Below are 19,994 nucleotides of genomic sequence, written 5' to 3'. Positions count from 1 at the left end.
TTGCAATAATCATAAGAACGGTGAGGAATCAGCCCAGAACTACACGGGAGGATCTTGTCATTGATCTCAAGGCAGCTGGGACCATAGTCACCAAGAAAACAATTGGTAACATACTACGCCGTGAAGGACTGAAATCCTGCAGCGCCCGCAAGGTCCCCCTGCTCAAGAAAGCACATATACATGCACGTCTGAAGTTTGCCAATGAACATTTGAATGATTCAGAGGACAACTGGGTGAAAGTGTTGTGGTCAGATGAGACCAAAATGGAGCTCTTTGGCATCAACTCAACTCTCCGTATTTGGAGGAGGAGGAGGAATGCTGCCTATGACCCCAAGAACACCATCCCCACCGTCAAACATGGAGGTGGAAACATTATGCTTGGGGGGGTGTTTTTCTGCTAAGGGACAGGACAACTTCATCGCGTCAAAGGGACGATGGACGGGGCCATGTACCGTCAAATCTTGGGTGAGAACCTCCTTCCCTCAGCCACGGCATTGAAATTGGGTCGTGGATGGGTATTCCAGCATGACAGTGACCCAAAAGACATGGCCAAGGCAACAAAGGAGTGACTCAAGAAGAAGCACATTAAGGTCCTGGAGTGGCCTAGCCATTCTCCAGACCTTAATCCCATAGAACATCTGTGGAGGGAGCTGAAGGTTCGAGTTGCCAAACGTCAGCCTCGAAACCTTAATGACTTGGAGAAGATCTGCAAAGAGGAGTGGGACAGAATCCCTCCTGAGATGTGTGCAAACCTGGTGGCCAACTACAAGAAACGTCTGACCTCTGTGATTGCCAAGAAGTGTTTTTCCACCAAGTACTAAGTAATGTTTTGCAGAGGGGTCAAATACTTATTTCCCTCATTAAAATGCAAATCAATTTATAACATTTTTGACATGCGTTTTTCTGGATTTTTTGTTGTTATTCTGTCTCTCACTGTTCAAATAAACCTATCATTAAAATTATAGACTGGTAATTTCTTTGTCAGTGAGCAAACGTACAAAATCAGTAGGGGATCAAATACTTTTTTCCCTCACTGTACCAAGGCTCTTCAATTCAGAGCTGTTCATATGAGCTTGAAGCTTCTTTCATGAGAATTTTCCAGAGCACTCTCTAGGAACGTCATTGGTGTGCTTTCTATGTCACGTGTGCTTTCTATGTCACGAGAAATCCTAACTTTCAATTATTTTGTTTACTTTCAAAGGCATGATGGGCAGTATGGGTCACATGACCTATGTACGTATCAACAACTTTATTGTGGTTGAATTCGCCGTTATGATGTTTTATAAAATAATGGAAGTTGAATCTATATTGTTATAATTAATATATTTCCTTTAGCACCGAATGTGGCTTATGTGAGGTGAGCAGCTGTTGCAATTTTGAAGACAATAATACTTCCACACACTGAAGGTTTTTTTTACAATTTGTTTAAATAAAAAAGTATGAACCAAGAGTGTATTTTAGTAAATCAAGATCAGGCACATTTCCTTAACCACCCCAGCCCCCTAACAACCTCACTCCGGTTCACGCTGCTTATCACTGCAATCGGACTCTGCATTTCCTTATGAAACATTTTGGGAAGGAAAAACAACTGCCCCTTCCCCCAGGATGCAACATTTTTTGATGGTGAATGAAAATAGTACTTGGCACGGCTCCTGTCGTACACACGTCACCGGCTCTTCATGCTGATCTGTGCATGATGCCAACTTCGGCGGTTGTAGTAGGCGTGGGTGTAAAAGCGGTTAAAAAAAATTCAAGGTGGCAGCAAACACTCGTTAATCAGAAAATTATTATAACTTTTGTTTATTCGCCCAGTTTTGACATTTAAGATGCGACTCATCTTAAAGCTTCAGGCTTTATTTATCTAATTTTACTCCTGTCAGTCATGCTGCCGCCCACCAACCCAGTCTCGTCACGAGCATGAGGTTTTTTTGTAGATACCCTGCTGGCTCGGCCGCCCCGCCCCTCCCCGCACACCCCCCTGATCGCTGTTTTGAGCGCAAGCACCACTTCCTCATGCGTTTGTTGCCAGTGAGCCATTCCGGCCAAATTCATGAGACGGAGAAACGGCCATTCCACTTTGCAACTCGCATATTTAGAACTGGCAATGCATTGCCTTGTGAAGCCACAAGCAACATGATACCACCAGCAACCCCCTCCATGCCTCCTAACTCACTGCGCCATGCTGGCGAGATGTTATCTCCCTCGACTGGTATGCAGGAGGCCGTGGGTTTGATCCAAATAGTGACACCTGGTATATTTGGAGTTGGCATGAACTCTGACCGTGGTGGCGTGGATTCTTCTCCGGGTACTCCGGGTTTGCCCTCCAAAATGCTTTGAGCTTATTTGGCTGCTTATATTCCCACATGATAAGCTACTTTGATCTATCATGTGTGGCCAGGTCACCTCTGAAAAATAATTAATAGTTCAGCAGGCTTACTTGATAAATAAAACAGTTTCAACTGCTTTTATAAAGTATATATTCCAACCTGTTGACTATCCATTTAAGAAAACTTTATACATATTATTGGTTCTTTCGGTAAAGTCACGTAGAAGGTAAACAATAAAATAATAAAAATATAAAACAAAATTCTCACGACGTTTCGACTGCAACACAAGCAATCATCATCAGGTGTGAAAACCACAGTAAGAAGATTTGAAAAAAGTGGCGTTTTTTTAACGTTAGCACCACGGAGAGCGATTTGACAGTTTGTTCAGATTGACAAGTCCATCTATGTTCGAAAAAGAGGAGGGGGGAGACGAAAAATAATGGATGCGGTCCAAAAGCCACCTTAAGCGTGATCAATCAATTAAGACCTGAAATGGTTTATCAATTCCTTCCAATGTTTGCTAAGCCAGAATTCAAAAGAAAGCCCTCCCTTGGTGTGGACCAATCAGTTTCAAGGACAATGCATATATTATCATAGTATGTTTTTTGTTTGCATTTTGACTGCAAGTATTGTGGTTAATGCAGACATGAATCCTTGTAATAAGGTTTCAGTTTTGTTGCCAGAAAAAAAGGGGGAAAACCCTATTATATCCCTGAAGTTAATTTAGCCTCGTGAATCGTTCCTATAGTAATTGGCTTGCAGAAAGTGTGTATGTGCTTAACAATGGTGATTTCTTGGTAGATGCTGGTCATTTTTTTAAGATATACAGTGCTGGTACACTGACGCGAGACCTTAGAAGTGAACGCATGAAGTGCTTTCTATAATGCTGCAAATGTTCCCTGGATGTTGCAGCACCACAGGCCATCTGGCGCGCACCACAGCCAGGCAGCTGAGTGCCTCCCGGTGTCAGGTTTAATGTGAGTGGGTTGTTATTGTGTGCTTAATGATGAGTGCTCTTTAAAAAAAACCATGTTGCCTTTTGTAATGAATGCCTGTCCTCGTACACGTACACAGTAGGGTCACATGGAGCATTGATTACGTAGGTATTCCACAGCGATGGGAAAAGTGAATTTATATGTACCCATCGTATTTTAAATGCCCGTTGTTTTGCCCAGGCCTCTGGGTTCAAGCAGCTGCATTAGACACAGATGTCTTAAAGGAAAGTGCTGTATTGGTTACTGTAGCATTTAGGATATTCTTAATCAATATGCGGGGTCATCTTGTAGCCAAGTTTCAGCAACGTGATCCGGTGCGGGGAGCACAAGGCTTCGGCTTAGATTTTGTGACGCTTGTAATCATAATTTCTTTTTTCACTGACGTTTCTGCAAGCGTGAAGTATTGCCGAGTCCATCCTGTGGTGTTAAACAAAGTGCTTTATTGTCAATTTTCAATCCATATGCCGTGCATTTATGCCTGGAACAGTTTCATTCAAGTTGTGCTGTCATGATAAAAGTCGCTTTAATGGTTTTTTTGTTTAGCATGGTTTCTTGAAGCTTTGCTCGCTACTTGTCCTGGATTTGACCGGCACAGCATGTCTGGTAGGATATACATCTATAGCCCTTTTGTTAATCCGCAGCTGGATGAGGGCCTCCTCCTTGCCGCACGGATTGCAGAGGTTGTTTGACCATATAATCAATGCGCTGGTCAGCTTGGATTCATGAAGGTGGGAAGCATAGATGTAAGGGCATAGACATGTATATTACAACAATAGATGTTGCTGCATTGCCTTCTGCTGTCTTTGGACAATAGACATGAAAGTTAAAAAAATAAAGAACCCAACAAAAAACAAATCTCTTCTCCAGTAGCTACAACACCTAGATTGTGCATCCCGGGCTGTCCAACACGAGTTTGAATCTCCGTTAACGATGAAAGATGTTAATGATGAAACATGTACATGAGGCACATGTGTCTCGGGTGGTTAGAACGTGGCTGGAACTCCAGTCTTCCACCTTAGAAATATTGCCCGGTTGTGTTGATTCCTGTCACCTAGTGACTTGAAGAGACTGGTCCATGCTTTTGAGTTCTCCCGACTTTATTACTGCAACGCATTCTGCTTCGGGATTCTGAGTAAGGTGCTTGGTAGACTCCAGCTTGGTCAGAATGCAGCTGCTACGTGCACACAGTTTCGCGAGCACATTACACCTGTTGTCTTGTCTCTGCATTGGCTTTCAGTAAAGTATTGAGTGGATAATAAGATCCTGCTGCTGACCTACAAGGCTCTCAATAGCTTAGCTCCACAATATTTGCAGGAACTGATCCATTTTTATGTCCCTGAGATTTTCGGATCACCTTGTAAGTACTCCTCCGTGATCAAGGCTCTTCCTTGGGTGACGGGGCTTTTGCCAGTGCAGCTTCCAGACGACGAAACACTTCGTCATTTGTAATAAGGCAATCAGAGTCCTTCGAGCTATTTAAGTTTATTCTGAAAACTCACCTCTTTAAACTGGCCTTTACCCCTCTAGTTATTGCCATTTACACTGGTTGTTTTATTTCCTGCTTTCCATACACGGCGCATTGGGATCATCGGATGAAATGCACCTCACACATGTTTATAATTATGAAAGTACTCTTCAAGCTGTCATGCATTATAATACGTCACGACACTGCTGCACTTGTATTTTCTTAAAGTCTTGTTTTTTGTTTTATAAAGCTGCAGACTAGTGTAGGACAACCCAGAGCACATCTTTGTTGTGCGTCTCCAAGATGAGGAGCTGTTTTGTATGTTTAGTGTACGTCTCTAAGGTCCTTAACATTCCCGCATCTGGTATGTAAGCGTAACGTATCCCTGGAAAAATTTGATAAGAGGGGACTGAATTTATAAGGCACTAATTGTCATCTTCCACTTCAGATGGCCTTTAGTATTTTGGCAAAGTCTGCATGTCAGTTCCTCGTCAAGATGAGAGTCTTTTTGAGCCATGTCGCCTCTCGGTAGGTGTCAGCTCTTGTTCTTTCAATTGCCCTTGCAGTATTGTGTTGGCTAGACCTGCTGTTTCTAGCCACACCGTCAAACCATGTTGACTTCCGTCTCGTTTCCACTGATAAAAAGCGGCTCGTGGAATCCAATTTAAGCAGTGAGAGAGAGAGTCATCAGTCTTGTTCGCTAAATTCAACGGCTTTAATTCTCCATCCTGATGCTCCCCTTAAAACCTAGGTTTCACGTACAGATGGTGCGGTAGTTTTTACACTCTTGAAGTTCCTTGAGGGGTACTGGGATTACAGTCGACTGAGTTCATAACATTGGCTGGCATCCTGACTTCAAAATAATGTTACGCTTTTTGTGAAGGAGGTTTTTGATGCCGATGTTTTCGTTATTTTGTTCAGCAGTTCGGCATGCACAATGTAGATTAATGCTCATTTGCCAATTAAGACTCTAGACTGCTTCTGTTTCTCTCTCACGTACACTTGCCCCTCTGATAATATCTTGTGAACCAATGGCTTTCGCGATATCTTTTTAAACCACAGGAGCATTTTATTGCATTTCAGCGATTAAAAATGATGCATAAACTGCTCACAGGTAAGCAAGATTTTATCTTGCAAAAATTAGGTGTTTGTGAGATCATCTACTTTTATGTTTGTAATATTGCAAGAGGCCCACAATTAACTCTGTTGTCAAATGTCAGACAAAACGAAAAATATAGAAATGGTTTAACGTGAAAGCTGCACGACGTGTGGATGTTGTCATTGGTATTGGCAGAGCAAGTCCCGCACGGTTATCAATACTAATTAGTAACTTGTCGAAACGATTGTCATGTAATCAAGGAGCTTTTTCACACAATGGGGACATGTATTGACAGCCCTGCACCGTGTGTCACCCCGGCTGATGGATGGCTATGTGGATGACTGTCGCCTTGGCAGGCAGGGGATCATAAGTAGTAATCCCGCCACAAGTCCAAGGTGTCGCGGACAAGGGTGATGTAGTTTTCCCAATTGGACCAGGCCCCCATTGTCAACAATTACTTTTTCGATGCAGCAATAAATGTGTTTTTTTTTCCCTGTGGCGTGGGTTGTACGTCTATATTCATTTCAACATGGCATTCTAGTAGTTATCGAAGTAACCTTTTAAGTGACGACATATTTTACTTGCGATGTTTTTGCAATCTGCCATGGCTGAAAGTGCGCAAAGAGGTCGTCACACTCTACGGTCTCCATTTTGCTTTGAAAGCCTGTCGTCACAGTTTGGGTTTGTGTGTTTTGCCTGTAGACTGGATATTCTCCTCGGTCTACCTTGCACCACAGGTTTTCTGAATACCTTTGTAAAAAGGAATTTGTATGTTGATGCCTTGAACACTCATGTGTGGTCCAGGTTCTCAGTTGTTGGGACATGAGCAAGTCCAGTGAAACTTTCTGCTGGAGTTCGGCAGTAACGTGAGATCGAGAAGAAGTTTGGTAAAGCGATATATTTCCCATGAAAGTGTAGCACAAGGTAGCCAGAAGCTGGAAACACCTTGTTAATTAATCATGGCCATTTTATAGGTAGGTGTCTTTTCAGTTTTTTTTAAATACACATTAACAGGAACCCATTAGTGGCATTACTTGTAATGAACACATTGCCCCTGACAGTGGTAGTCCTAGCCTGGTAGTCCTACTAGAGACTTGTAATTAATATACATAGCTGTTGGCTTATGGGCCACGTGTAATAAACTTTGTACCTTTTGTGATTTGTAGGACAGAACAAAAATTTGAGTTAATTGATGCAAGAAGTCTGCTCATTTAAAAAAAATGTATTATGCATCATGCTCCATTTCTTACCAGTTGAGCCTCCCTGCGAAGCGGGCAAGTTCTTCAGGGTTGGTCGATTTCTCCACCGAGAGCGAATAGGCTCGCTCGCTTGGCATGTGGGAACCGCACTGCCGTCATGAAATATCCCATTGACACTGCGTTGGGGATCATGCGGCGGCTTCTGAATGAGCGACTGAAGGACACGAACGAGCCCCTTTGTAAATTCGCCCCTCGGCCTGTGTGTTAAACTGCATGCCTTTGTTTGCCCAGGGCCCTGTTTCCACAGAGAAGGGGGGGTGGAGAGATGAAAAAGGACATACAGTGCAACGCAACTATAGCAGAGCATTTGTTTTTTTTCTTCATCCATCCCATATTTCTGCAGCCGAATTGATTTTGCAAGGAGGCTAAATTTGGAGCGTGACGTCAGCAGCCGCTGCTGCGTAGCAACCAGAGCAGTTCAACGGCACATCACTGTTGCCACGGTGACCGGCCCGATGATTACCATCTCTCGCGGAAGGGGAGGGGGGGAAAAAACGCGAGGAAGCAGGAAAGAAGCGGAAAATATCCGGCTAAGCGACTGTGAACTTGGGATTTACGCTGTGGAGGTGGCTTGCTTATTGATTGCAAACAAAAGGCATTTCTTACGGAAACCGCGGCCTACCTCCTGATTCGTTATTGTTATGCCTTTTCTTATTTATTTTATTAGTCGTGGCAGCAGCGTTATTCCGTCGTCACGTTCGCCGCAAACTGCTCGTTTCCTCAGCGGCCACTGGGGCGAGGGGCGGCGCGCTCTTGCGCTGGTCCCGCCCCCGCTTCCCCCCCCCCCCACTACCCGCGTCAGAAAGGTCGATGTTCTCGGGTGACGTCATGATGTTTCTGCTTCGATCCCGCGGCGCGATAGCCTGTGCACAGTGCACGCTGGCGCTGCTCTAACGGTCCTCTGCCCCCGTGGAACCGTCCGTGGTGTTATTTCGCTGCAGGAGCGCGAGGGCCTCCTCTTTTTTTTTTGTGATTATTCGTGAACGGCCGCTGACGGCGACCGGCATTTCAGGATGGTGTTCGAATTGAGCAACAGCGGCAGCGATCCGTATCAACATTACGTTTGCCTGCAAATCAGAGGTAGGATGGTGACGGCAACTTGGGTTTGTTTCTGCGTGGACTCGTCGAGTGGTAGGGGGAGAGCATGGACGCGTTACGTGCTGCTGCTGTAGTTTGTGCTGTGTGCCTGTGTTTTGGCTTTTTCACAAGCGTTTTACATAAAGGCAGCTTTTTGTTTGTGCACAGGAAATTGCGGGAGATGTGTCCTGCGTAATCGAATACTGTGCGGCGGATGTTAACCGACAGTAAAATGTGCCCCTTTTTTCTTCAATGGAATTCGGTGTTGAAACACAACTGTGACGTATGTTACACAGGGCAGTGAATGGAAAATACAGTGCTTGAATACCTGCAAAAATAGACTTCACGCGGATTATTGTAACCCGGGCTATGTGTACATTTATAGGTATGTGTGTGCGTGTATACAGCCAGCAATGGATGGACAAGTGCTGATGAAAGTCATGCATTTACAGTCCACTCTACTCTTACACATGCGCACGTGTAGTGTTCTCAAGTGACAAAACCATATTTACGTGTTTAATGTATTGACATTGTTGAGTGCAAGTACAAGAGTAAGTTCATTTGTCCATGAACCTGGCAACCTACGGAGTTTTGATTCCCAGCTACAGCCATCATCAGTGATGAGTGTTATCCGAACCAGTTCAGGGCCACTACAGTTATCACCCCTTAATGGTCGGCATAGTGAAGTGTGGTCAAACAACCCACTTGACAGACAAGACGTTGGGAGGCCTTCAGTCAACAGTGAATTGACAAATGGCCGTATACTTCACGATTAAGTATAAAAATGTACTTCGTTATGACAATTGCACGTTGCTCATAAAAAGTAAACGGCAGAGGCACATTAAAGATACCGTAGTTCTGAAACATAACCTGCGTTGTGCCTTATCAGCGCCGCTTGGCGTAGGCATCGCTACAACATGGAGCCAAAGTTAAAAGGGTGCTCATGTGCGTGTGTGTTGACCAACTCGAGAAAGACGCGACTGCGGCTCGTGGTGGAGGGCCGTGCGGCGTAACCGATCACGCGCTGCCCCCCCCCCCACCTCCTCCCACCGTCTCGTGTTTCAGATGCGCCACCCGGCGAGCGAGAGGAGCTGTTTGTGCAGAAGCTGCGGCAGTGCTGCGTGCTGTTCGACTTTGTGTCGGACCCGCTCAGTGACCTCAAGTGGAAGGAGGTGAAGAGGGCGGCGCTGAACGAGATGGTGGAGTACATCACGCACAGCCGTGGTGTCATCACCGAGCCCATCTACCCGGAGGTGGTGCACGTGGTACGTGTGCCGTGCCATTGGCGGTGCCGGTTTGCGACACCACCGGTTATCAGTCGGCGACGGAATGACGGCGTTTGCAAATTAATCGGCAGGTGCGATTATTTGCAAACGCTTTGTGTCCTTGTGAAGCACTCACCTGGGATTGTCTTTTGTTGTTTGTGGTGGTTTGAATAGTCAGGTGGTCACTCAGTCTAACTAACATGCATATATACGTAAACTTGATTTACAACCAAGTGAGAGCCAATTGTCATTGACCAAATCACCCACAATGTGCTTGATTTCGTCCATTCTTTGAGCCTGGATTGTGTTTGAATAGGTGACCATGCACAAACTGGTTGTCATAACATCTGAACATTTTTTTTATTATAGTTGTGAAAAATTATTAATCTGTTTTTGCCAGCTTTGTTATCAATTAAATGTCTTCTTTGTAAATGTAACTCATTTGTAATTTCCTCAACTGGAAATATCTCAAACTTTATTGTTTTTGAATTCATGGGTTTTCAGAACATTTCTGCTTATGTATTAAAGTTTAGGTGGTGCGCTATGAACTCGGTGACCTGAATTTAAAGCCCGGCCATGGCTCGCACCATTGGCAAGTAACATCTGAACCAGTCCTAGGCGCACCCCCTCACCAATCTGCACTGACCAGTTTGCGGTGAAGTATGTCCAAAGAATTCCCACGATTGAAATGCATAGGCAGGCCTTCATCCAGCAGTAAGCTTTGCTGTACACAAAGGTATATATTTATTTGCACATCATGTGAATGTCCTATACGTAAACAAAAAGACTCCAATCGGACGCACAGGAAGACATGGTACATTTGTTAATTGTCTCAAATTATTGTGCAATCGTTTAAGAAAAAGACTGGTTTAATTTGTCATCTGTTTTCAGTTTGCAGTCAACATGTTTCGGACATTGCCTCCGTCTTCAAATCCGACGGGAGCGGAGTTTGACCCCGAGGAGGATGAACCCACTCTGGAGGCAGCCTGGCCACATTTGCAGGTACACAACTCACCGTCTTTTTTTTTTAACATCGCACTGCTATTAACACCCCACTTTAATTCACATCCCACTTTCGTTTACATCCCACTGTCGGTAACATCCCTGCCATTAACATCTGGCTGCAGGACAAAGGCCTCCCTACAAAGTCGGACACTCTTCACAATCTCTTGCAGCATTTGTTCTTTGTTCTTCAAATACTCTATTCTCATCCCACCATTATGTTTTCTGCATACCTCTCTTTCTCCTTCTCTCCATTGGCATTCATTCCATTTTTAAATGTGCCCATCTGTCACCTGATGTCTTAGCTGTTGTCCTGCCCAAATCCATTTCAGTGTTGTTCACTTTGTAAATTACACATCTGTTATCACAGTTTCTAATTTTCATCCGTTTTCTTTTACATGCAAAATTCTCCTTTGGCATACCGTAAACGTATATCTTTCTATGTAAATTATGTAAACTACTTGTTCCTTAGTTATGGACCGGCTTTGTACCCTGTGTATTGTGACTGATAAATACAACAATTGCTGTCATGGCTGTTTAAATGGAACATCGTTTTAATTGTTGGTCCCCCTCTTGCAACAGTCTTGAGATTCACCGATGCTTTCGTGGATAAAATGAGTGACAACATATCTCCATATATATAAAAGGCAAAGTTGTGAATATGTGTCTGTTCAAAATGTTTAGCGTACTTCCCGACATGCAACAAACTTGAAAGTTGCCATGTGGGTACTTTCCAGACTACACCATGCAAAAAGTATAAAAATAGACTTTTGTATTTTTTTTGGGGGGGGGGAGCTCAAGAATGCATTTTTATTTTGCACGGCAAGTGAGCTGTGACGACAAATCTGTCATGTGATCCGCGCATGTGGAAGCGTAACGCATTGTAGTGTAGTGGTTAGCGCGCCGCGCTACGAACCCGGCGAACCGAGTTCGATTCCCGCTCACGGCCACCACCGGTGACGATTATTTGAACCGGTCCTGGGCCTCCCCTAGGTCGACTCAGCCTCAAACGAGTAACTGGTGTGGTGTGTGAACATCGCCACTGGGGAGACAAAGGCGGCCGGGCGTGATGGATCCAAGTCCCGGGCGAAGCCGGGTAGTGAAGCTAGTCTTCTATGAATGCTCTGATACGTGCATTCTTTGTACTGAGACTAGGCCATCAAGAAGGCTCTCTCCGGTGTAGGCCAATCAGTTTGAAAGACAGTACATATATTATCACAGCATGTTTGCATTTTCACCACAAGTACGTGTGGCTAATGCAGACTTGATACCTTGCAAAAGGTACCTATTTGGTGTTTGAACATCTTAACACCTGTTTTATTTTCAGAAAAGGTAAAACCTATTCTTCATGGGACCTCCTTTGCCAGTACCAAATTATGAGAATAGATTTTCCCCTTTTCTTTTGCAACAAAACAGGTGTTAAGATGTTAGAACACCAAACTGAAACCTTTTACAAGGAATCATGTCTGCATTAACCACAAACAAAACACATGCTCTGATAATATATGCATTGTCTTTGAAACTGATTGGTCCACGCCAGAGACAGCTTTTTTTTTGCCTAGTCTCAAAACGGTGTGAGACCAGAGGACGCCAAAAGGCGTACACAGCACAAAGACAATGCCACTATCAGAGTAATGAGAGCTCGGGGGTGAGTAGCTACATCATGGGACCTCCTTTGCCAGTACCAAAATATGAGAATAGGTTGCCAGATAAAAGGGGAAAACCTTTTCTCATTTTGGTACTGGCAAAGGAGGTCCCATGATGTAGCTGCTCATCCCAAGCTCTCATTACTCTGATAGTGGCATTGTCTTTGTGCTGTACGCCTTTTGGCGTCCTCTCGTCTAACACCGTTTTGAGACGAGGCTCAAAAGAAAGCTGTCTCTGGTGTGGACCAATCAATTTCAAGGACAATGTATATATTATCGGAGTGTTTTTTGTTTGCATTCTGACCACAAGTATTGTGATTAATGCAGACATGATTCCTTGTAAAAGGTTTCAGTTTGGTGTTCTAACATCTTAACACCTATATTCTTGGTTCTTTCGGTAAAGTCACGTAGAAGGGAAACAATAAAACACCTATTTTGTTGCCAGAAAAAAGGGGAAAACCTATTTTTATTTTTCATATTTTCATACTGGCAAAAATTTCCCATGAAACATCATCTTCAGTCATATTCACTTATAATTAGTGCCAGTTTTCAAGTGATGTTCCAGTGTTTGAGTTTTCCAGTTGTTGGTACTTAGATGTTTTCTGTTTTCACTGTTTCACATTTTTCAGTTTCCATTACTGGCCTCGGTCGTTTTATATTAATAATTTCAGTTTGAGTTACAGGATGCTGTTGATATCCGCAGGGTCACGGTTAAATGTGTGCTCCCCACCCATTGCACAATGATCCTTGCGATCCTTGCTCTACAAGCGTGGTACAGATAATACAACCCATACTTATGAAATATGCGATACAGTGCTCATGCCTATTTTGACTGTTTGCGTGGAAAGCGTGACCAGCAAGCAGATATTGCAGTTAATATATACCAACTCTGATTGGGTTCCTTTCTTGTTTGCAGCTGGTGTATGAATTCTTCTTACGGTTTCTGGAGTCCCCTGACTTCCAGCCAAACGTCGCAAAAAAGTACATCGATCAGAAGTTTGTGTTGCAGGTGAGATCGTGAGGCTTTCTCTGCTTTGTTAGACAGTACGACTCCTGTAGGCCAGGTGAATCGAAGCCAAAATGATAATAACTTGAAGGTGATAGAATTGTGTACATACATTTTATACGTATATATACGCAGTGCTTATATCTCATCTACTTTTAGATAATATCAAGTCATTCGTCAATAATTTTGCTTTACAATGGAACATATATAAAATAGGCGATATTTTGGGCAATTGGCTTTATTGCATATCAAGTCGTGGCAGCCAAATGTTCTGGAATGCACCCGATCTTGTGAAATCTCAGAAGTTAACCTGGGTTGAGCTTGGATGGGGAATTGCCAGGTGTGGTAGGCTGCTGCAGGGCTATGCTGTCGGCAGAGGGCAGTTAAGAAAAATGTATCGTACTGAAACTAGAACTAAAAATGTATCGTACTGAAACTAGAATCGCAACATTTCATGCTGCTCGCCATCACAAACCCGCAGTTTAATGACTGCCGTGGTGAATTATGGTTAAATAAGCTCCATTACCTGGACAGCAGGGAGAGGCTCACATCTGACAGTGGATTGACAAAGGGGGGCTGTACATGTACAATATCTCATCTGCTGTTGGCAAAATAATTTCAAGTGACTAATAGTAACAAAAAACATGATGGTTTTCCGTTGGGCATTGTAAGAGAATGGATCTTTAAATTTCACAAACGCCGTGCGCGATTTTTCCATTTGCGCTGGATGGTCTGCGGGCACTTTTGATCCCCGAAGCCTGTACGACATTTTCCGGCCACTCACAACGGCGAAGGTTCACAGCAGGGCCCTTCGTGCTTCACACCCGACTTGCGCATTTTCTGCATGCAGCTGCTGGAGTTGTTTGACAGTGAAGACCCACGTGAGAGAGATTTTCTGAAAACCACGCTGCACCGCATCTACGGGAAGTTCCTGGGACTCCGAGCGTACATCCGAAAGCAGATCAACAACATATTCTACAGGTCAGCAGTGAGAACGATTTACATGGGATTCATTTTAAGGTTTACTTTCACGCTTTGTTTTGGATGCAGATGACATTTATGTTAACCTGGTCAGAGCCCATTGGAAGCCTATCACCAAATCACCCGGCAATGCACCCAAGTCATGTCAGATCTTGGAAGCTAAGCAGGTTTGAGGCTGGAGAGTGCTTGGATGCATGATCGTCGTGCATTAAACTGGTGTCGTAGGATGCTTTCGGGGCTACATTATAATGTCAGCAGTTGAAGGCGCACACAAAATGTCTTGTTTTACTTTGCTCCAATGTGTGTGCTCGCTGCTTTCACCAACCTGCGCTCACCAGCATGGTCAAACAACCCTCATGATGACCCACATGGCATGGGGGGAGGCCCTCATTCAAAAATTATTAGACAAAAAGTCTGTACATGTACATAAAATATCCCATAGAGACCAGTTCTCTGGTTTAAATAAGTGCACCTTAACGACATAAAAAACACTGAAAAGAATTACAACACAAATTAAGAATGATAAATAGCAAATCATTTATTGAAACTATTCAATATTAAGGAATATAATGTCCTGCATGCCAACATTGTTTTCTAAAAATTGCAAAAATTGTTGCTGTTTTTTATAAACCATTTATAAATAATTGTTCATTTATATTATATGTATATTTTTTTTACACATGAGTGGTTTGACGTTTGTGCTGTATTGGTGTTGTCTGCTTTTTGCCCTTACAGGTTTATTTATGAAACCGAGCATCACAACGGCATTGCAGAACTCCTCGAAATATTAGGAAGGTAAGGTCCCTCGATTCACTCTTGGCCGTCTGAAGCTTTTCCTTTGTGAAAGCTTGAAAGGGACTGCAGCCTTCCTGTAAAATCCCTAACGGAGGCTATCATTGTGTCTTTGCAGTATAATCAATGGCTTTGCACTGCCGCTTAAAGAGGAGCACAAGGTGTTTCTGCTGAAGGTGCTGCTGCCTCTGCATAAAGTCAAGTCCCTGAGTGTCTACCACCCACAGGTATGGACAGTGATAATTGTCTTGCACCACGACTTGACACTGCGTCTTTTGCAGAAAATACGAAAAGTTTAACAATTTTACCTGACGTTTGAAATGTGTTGTTGTTCCCAGCTTGCTTACTGTGTCGTCCAGTTTTTAGAGAAGGACAGCACGCTCACAGAACCGGTAAGTGTGCTCAGCAAAGTCAACAACAATACTGAACCGTTGCGTCTGGTGGTCTGGAAAATAAGTACCCAAACACAAGGAGCGGTGTTGTTTTTATAACATTTAAAAGGGTAGATAAAAACTTTCAAGACTGGCCGTTACCGCTCTTATTTTATGCATACCCATGCACGAACGGTGACTCAGTTGAATCTCATTGGGGGAGTTTATACAGAGGCCACGTTTACACCTCGAGAGTGGGGAATTTTACGGCAAATAATCCCTGAAAAATGTACCCACTACACCAACATATGCTGGACTCGCTGACTTGTCAGTGCTGGATGGGAACAACTGTGTGTACAGTGGAACCTCCATAGATTAACTGTGATATGAAAAGACACGGTTGCTCTAAACCAGGGGTGGCCAACTTGTAATAGACCAAGAGCCAAAATGTACCCATAAGTTCTGCAAAGACCCAAGTGTATGTATAATATATCATACAGTTTGTTCTCCTATAACGCGGTAGTTGCGTTCCTGAAGAACACCACGTTATGGAAAAATCGCGTTATAATCAACAATTTAGGGTAAAGCACAGTCTGCGATAACACGTGAAATGCGTATGCAGGCTGGGTAGCATCTGCAAGCATCCAGCAGCGTCCCGCCTTGTGTGATGCTACGCTGAGGCAGCCGTACAACCGCTTATTCTTACTCGCGCTACGTAGTTATGTTCACACAAACACGTTATATCCAGTTCGCATCCACTTTATACAAAAATGTGTTTCCCAATACTTTCATCGCATTATATCCAATTTGCTTCATGAAACACGCGGCGTTATAGGAGAACAGACTGTACAACTTTCATTCATTATTCTTTGCTACTGTGATAGTATGTTCTATGTTATGCACCTTTGATAGTCGCATGTGGTGGATTTAAGAGTTGCGTGCGGCTCGGGAGAGATGCCAATTGACCAACGCTGCTCTAAACCCTGTTCTCCTGGTAGGTTGTAATGGGCCTGCTGAAGTACTGGCCCAAGACCCACAGTCCCAAGGAGGTGATGTTTCTCAATGAGCTGGAGGAGATTTTGGATGTCATTGAGCCATCAGAGTTTGTAAAGGTCATGGAGCCTCTGTTCCGCCAGCTGGCCAAGTGCGTGTCCAGCCCACACTTCCAGGTGAGCCAGTGGATATTGGATGCAATGGGCATGAGGAGCATGTTCAAAGGTTACAATTTCTCTCTCTATTGCGAAATGGAACATTGAATGCAATTTAGCCATTGATATATTCGCATCGCGTTTACTTTGCGTTTAATGTGTCGTTGTTGAGTCTCGTGAGCATCATTTGTTGAGCCGAGCTTCTTTTGCAATTAAAAAAACGTAAGGGGTTCAACACGCTCCTGAGTGCATACAAACATGATGCGATGCTCAAATGAAGTATTGTTTGCACGCACATTGAAATTCAAGCGCAGATATGCATTAAAAAAAACTGGTGTCGGGCTAAAGGAAATGTTCTATTTTGATGGACTGATACCTTTTGCGCTTGTTAGACAGTTGATGTCTTGCGTTAATAACGGAGCGGCAAACGGGTTTCAACAAAAAGGAGAAGCGATTTGTGGAAGAAGTCATGCCTGTTCCCTCGAAAGAGACGCGCAAACTCTTCCGCACCACTTGTGCGTTTGATGTTGAGGTGGCGGAACGCGCCCTCTACTACTGGAACAACGAGTACATCATGAGCCTCGTGAGCGACAACGCCGCCAAGATCCTGCCCATCATGTTCCCCGCCCTCTACCGCAACTCAAAGTCCCATTGGAACAAGTAAGATCTGCCTTCACGGCCCGATGTCTTCGCAGTCGGCGACCGACTGCTCACGTTATCGTTGTACCAGTGTCATTTGGACTTTCGACCCAGAGGTGGCTGTTTCGACCTCCTCGCGTGGCATTTAAAATAATGGACCAACTTTCTTAAACTACCACCACTCTTTATAAATTGGTACTTCACATTCGATGAGTGGGTCACGTGTGGTGGGGTATAAAGTCTGGGTGCTCCTACCTCTCCCAAGATATTTCTAGTCACTGTGGAAGAGTTGACCAAATACCCTCTTGATGAGGGATGCTATCTCCAGCACAGGCCCTTCTGCCAGCAGTGCAATGAGCAATACATTGCAGGGCTGCACCTTTGCCCTATTGCTTTAACCAGTGTCACATTTATGACCGATGAAGATTGTCTCGGCTCTCGGTATAATTTCTGACCGCAAACTAAAAAAAGGTCATATCAGAACGGTGTGTCCCTGAAAGAAGGTGGTCCCATATACTGCAATGGGGTGTTTTTGTGCGACCCACAAAATTAATTTTAAATCGCACTCTCAAAAGTCAAAAATGTAACCTCGTGCAAAGCAATGCTGGCTTGTTGTTAGGCTTCGTCTCCATGCTGCACAGGAATGTCACGTGCCAGGCATTTCAAGTTTCGTACCCTACAGTCCAGTAACTACTGTACCATTGGGTTGTGTTTTGAAATGGGCTTGCTATTTTTCCTGTTTTAACTCTTGTTTTTCTAGCCTTTTTTACATATAATGTAAAAAGGCAACATACAGAACATTATAAGCTCTAAATGATGTAAATTTGGTCTTCATACAAATAGTTTTTTCAAAGAAATGTTATATACTGGAGTCAACAAATTGGCCATCATTTGTATGACTAACTAATTTTAAGAGACCGGCAAACCCCCAGAATTCATAAATTGCGCTCTCCATTTTATAGTTTGGGAAATCATACACACTTCTTGTGCTTGGAAGTGGCTCTTGAAACACTTTATACGCCTTTAAGGGTTCGCTGTTGTGCATACAACCAACCGTTCAAATAGTTGTAAGAATTTTTTAAAGCTTTTCTTTAACAACGCGTTTCGTAGCCAATGACTTACATTTGTATATTCACGTAATAAGTGCACAAGGTGAGCTCGTGAGGCTAAAGCAGTAATGAGCCGTTCACTCTCCGATTAACTTTTTTTACAGCCTTTTGGTTGCACAGTTTGGAAAAATGAATTTAAGCAAATGAGCCACTTTGCTGTGCCTTTGGGTGCCATGAAACCCCAAAATAGGGTAAGTTGAGAATATGGTCAATGTCCATGGGGGTCAGTGTTTAGTGCAGAGTGCACAGCGATGAGGTAGTGCAGGTATTTCAGTAAAATCCCCACTGGGTGTGGCCAGGGCCGTTAATTCAATCGCTGCCGATTGTTTGTGTAGTGGACATTGTCTCATAACCAGTTTATCTGGCTGGTATGATAGGTCACCACTGATGCCTGTTTAGGGAAGCGGCTTAATTTTGTTGTCTTTTTTTCCCCTGTGAAAATCGTGTTTTTATGTTATATTTTTTAGTAGGGTGCTTTGAGGGAATGTGGCATTTTAGGCACCTTAAGTCCTTATTCTTAAATTAAACCCTTGCATTTTTAGGCTTGGATCTCTTTCTTGCAGTTGGGCAAAGCAGACAACTCAATATTTACATTTTTCTTAGGGCATTGTAAACTTGTGTTCATTCATTCCTATTCATGCTGTTTCTATTGTACAAGATGCACATTATGTTTTACCTTCTAGTAGTTGAACAAACAATACTAAAATGTCAGGTTTCGTCAGTGGTGTTGCTCGGTTTGTTTGTTTTGACGAAGTGCTCTGTGCAATACACTGATTTTCAGGACCATCCACGGGTTGATTTATAATGCGCTGAAGCTTTTCATGGAGATGAACCAAAAGCTGTTTGATGACTGCACTCAGCAGTACAAAGCGGAAAGGCAAAAGTAAGTGTGCCGTGAGTGATTACTCGGAGTTTATTTACACTGCTATATGACACTACCCGCCCCTTGCAGAATTTTATCGGTTGGCACACACCACTATTGGCTTTTGGGAACAACTGATAACGCATCCAGTAAATATAACAACAGGTCACGGTGATATGTAGTCATGTTTTTTTTGCATCTCTGTGATGGGGTGATTTCAAAATATTTTTACGGTATTATGTTTGATTGTTAGTGTTGGCTCTTTCCAGGCTGCTATTGTGGGCAGCAGAGGGCAGTGCAGCAATATCAATTGTACTTTTCTCTGCACTCATCTATGCAACGCCACCTTGACTAGCGTGGTGAAGTATGGTCAATAACCTCACGGCCCGCAGTGTGGAGAGACCCTCATCCAGCAGTGGATTGACACGTGACTTTAAATACAGTACTACCTTATATTTTCGTAATAACCATTGTCTAAAACTATAAACTCGACAGGCCAAGCAGGACCATGCGTCTCTTGTAAAACATAAAAAATGTAAAGGCTTAGTAGCAAGGACTGTGCATTTTCCTGTTACTGTTAACACTTAACATTTGTGGTTTTGCAGAGAGAAAATGAAGTTTAAAGAGAGGGAAGAAGCCTGGTACAAGATAGAAATTCTCGCCAAATCGAATCCTCAGGTATAATTTGTTGCAAGAGTTAAAGTTTTGATTTAAAGCTTTCGTGACTGCAGTAATTCATATTCTTAGCTCTTTCGGTAAAGTCACGTTGAAGGGAAACAATAAAATATATATAAACCAATAAAATTATCGCGACGTTTCGACCATAACACAAACGGTCGTCATCAGGTATGTCGGTTTGCATTAATTTATTTTATTACGGTGTATTTATTTATTTATAAAAAGGTCAGCGCCACGCGCAGCGATTTGGAAGTTTATTTAGAAGGACTAGTC

The 19,994-nt window shown here is 43.4% G+C and overlaps 1 protein-coding gene across 7 annotated transcripts in view; it reads left to right on the top strand.

Annotated features, from left to right (window-relative positions):
* LOC116948376 (serine/threonine-protein phosphatase 2A 56 kDa regulatory subunit gamma isoform) overlaps positions 1-19,994 on the top strand; it is a 34,086-nt gene that overhangs the window by 8,199 nt on the left and 5,893 nt on the right. For 6 of the 7 annotated variants that reach the window (XM_032964994.2, XM_032964992.2, XM_032964991.2 and 3 more), the window contains 11 exons: positions 9,288-9,487; positions 10,379-10,489; positions 13,052-13,144; positions 13,992-14,122; positions 14,858-14,917; positions 15,033-15,141; positions 15,253-15,306; positions 16,284-16,454; positions 16,966-17,093; positions 18,963-19,064; positions 19,649-19,721. In XM_032964994.2, the coding sequence (XP_032820885.1) occupies positions 9,288-9,487; positions 10,379-10,489; positions 13,052-13,144; positions 13,992-14,122; positions 14,858-14,917; positions 15,033-15,141; positions 15,253-15,306; positions 16,284-16,454; positions 16,966-17,093; positions 18,963-19,064; positions 19,649-19,721 (1,232 nt within the window). Of the gene's footprint in view, positions 1-7,379; positions 8,226-9,287; positions 9,488-10,378; positions 10,490-13,051; positions 13,145-13,991; positions 14,123-14,857; positions 14,918-15,032; positions 15,142-15,252; positions 15,307-16,283; positions 16,455-16,965; positions 17,094-18,962; positions 19,065-19,648; positions 19,722-19,994 lie in introns of those variants that run through there. The other variant, XM_032964993.2, reaches the window with a different exon arrangement.

This window comes from Petromyzon marinus, chromosome 33 (genome assembly GCF_048934315.1).
Source record: "Petromyzon marinus isolate PM22_M1 ecotype Great Lakes invasive population chromosome 33, UKy_Petmar_22M1.pri1.0, whole genome shotgun sequence".
In the NCBI taxonomy this organism is placed as follows: Eukaryota; Metazoa; Chordata; class Hyperoartia; order Petromyzontiformes; family Petromyzontidae; genus Petromyzon; species Petromyzon marinus.
The sequence above is the reverse complement of the archived record's forward strand: the minus strand, read 5'-3'. Positions and strand labels throughout refer to the sequence as shown.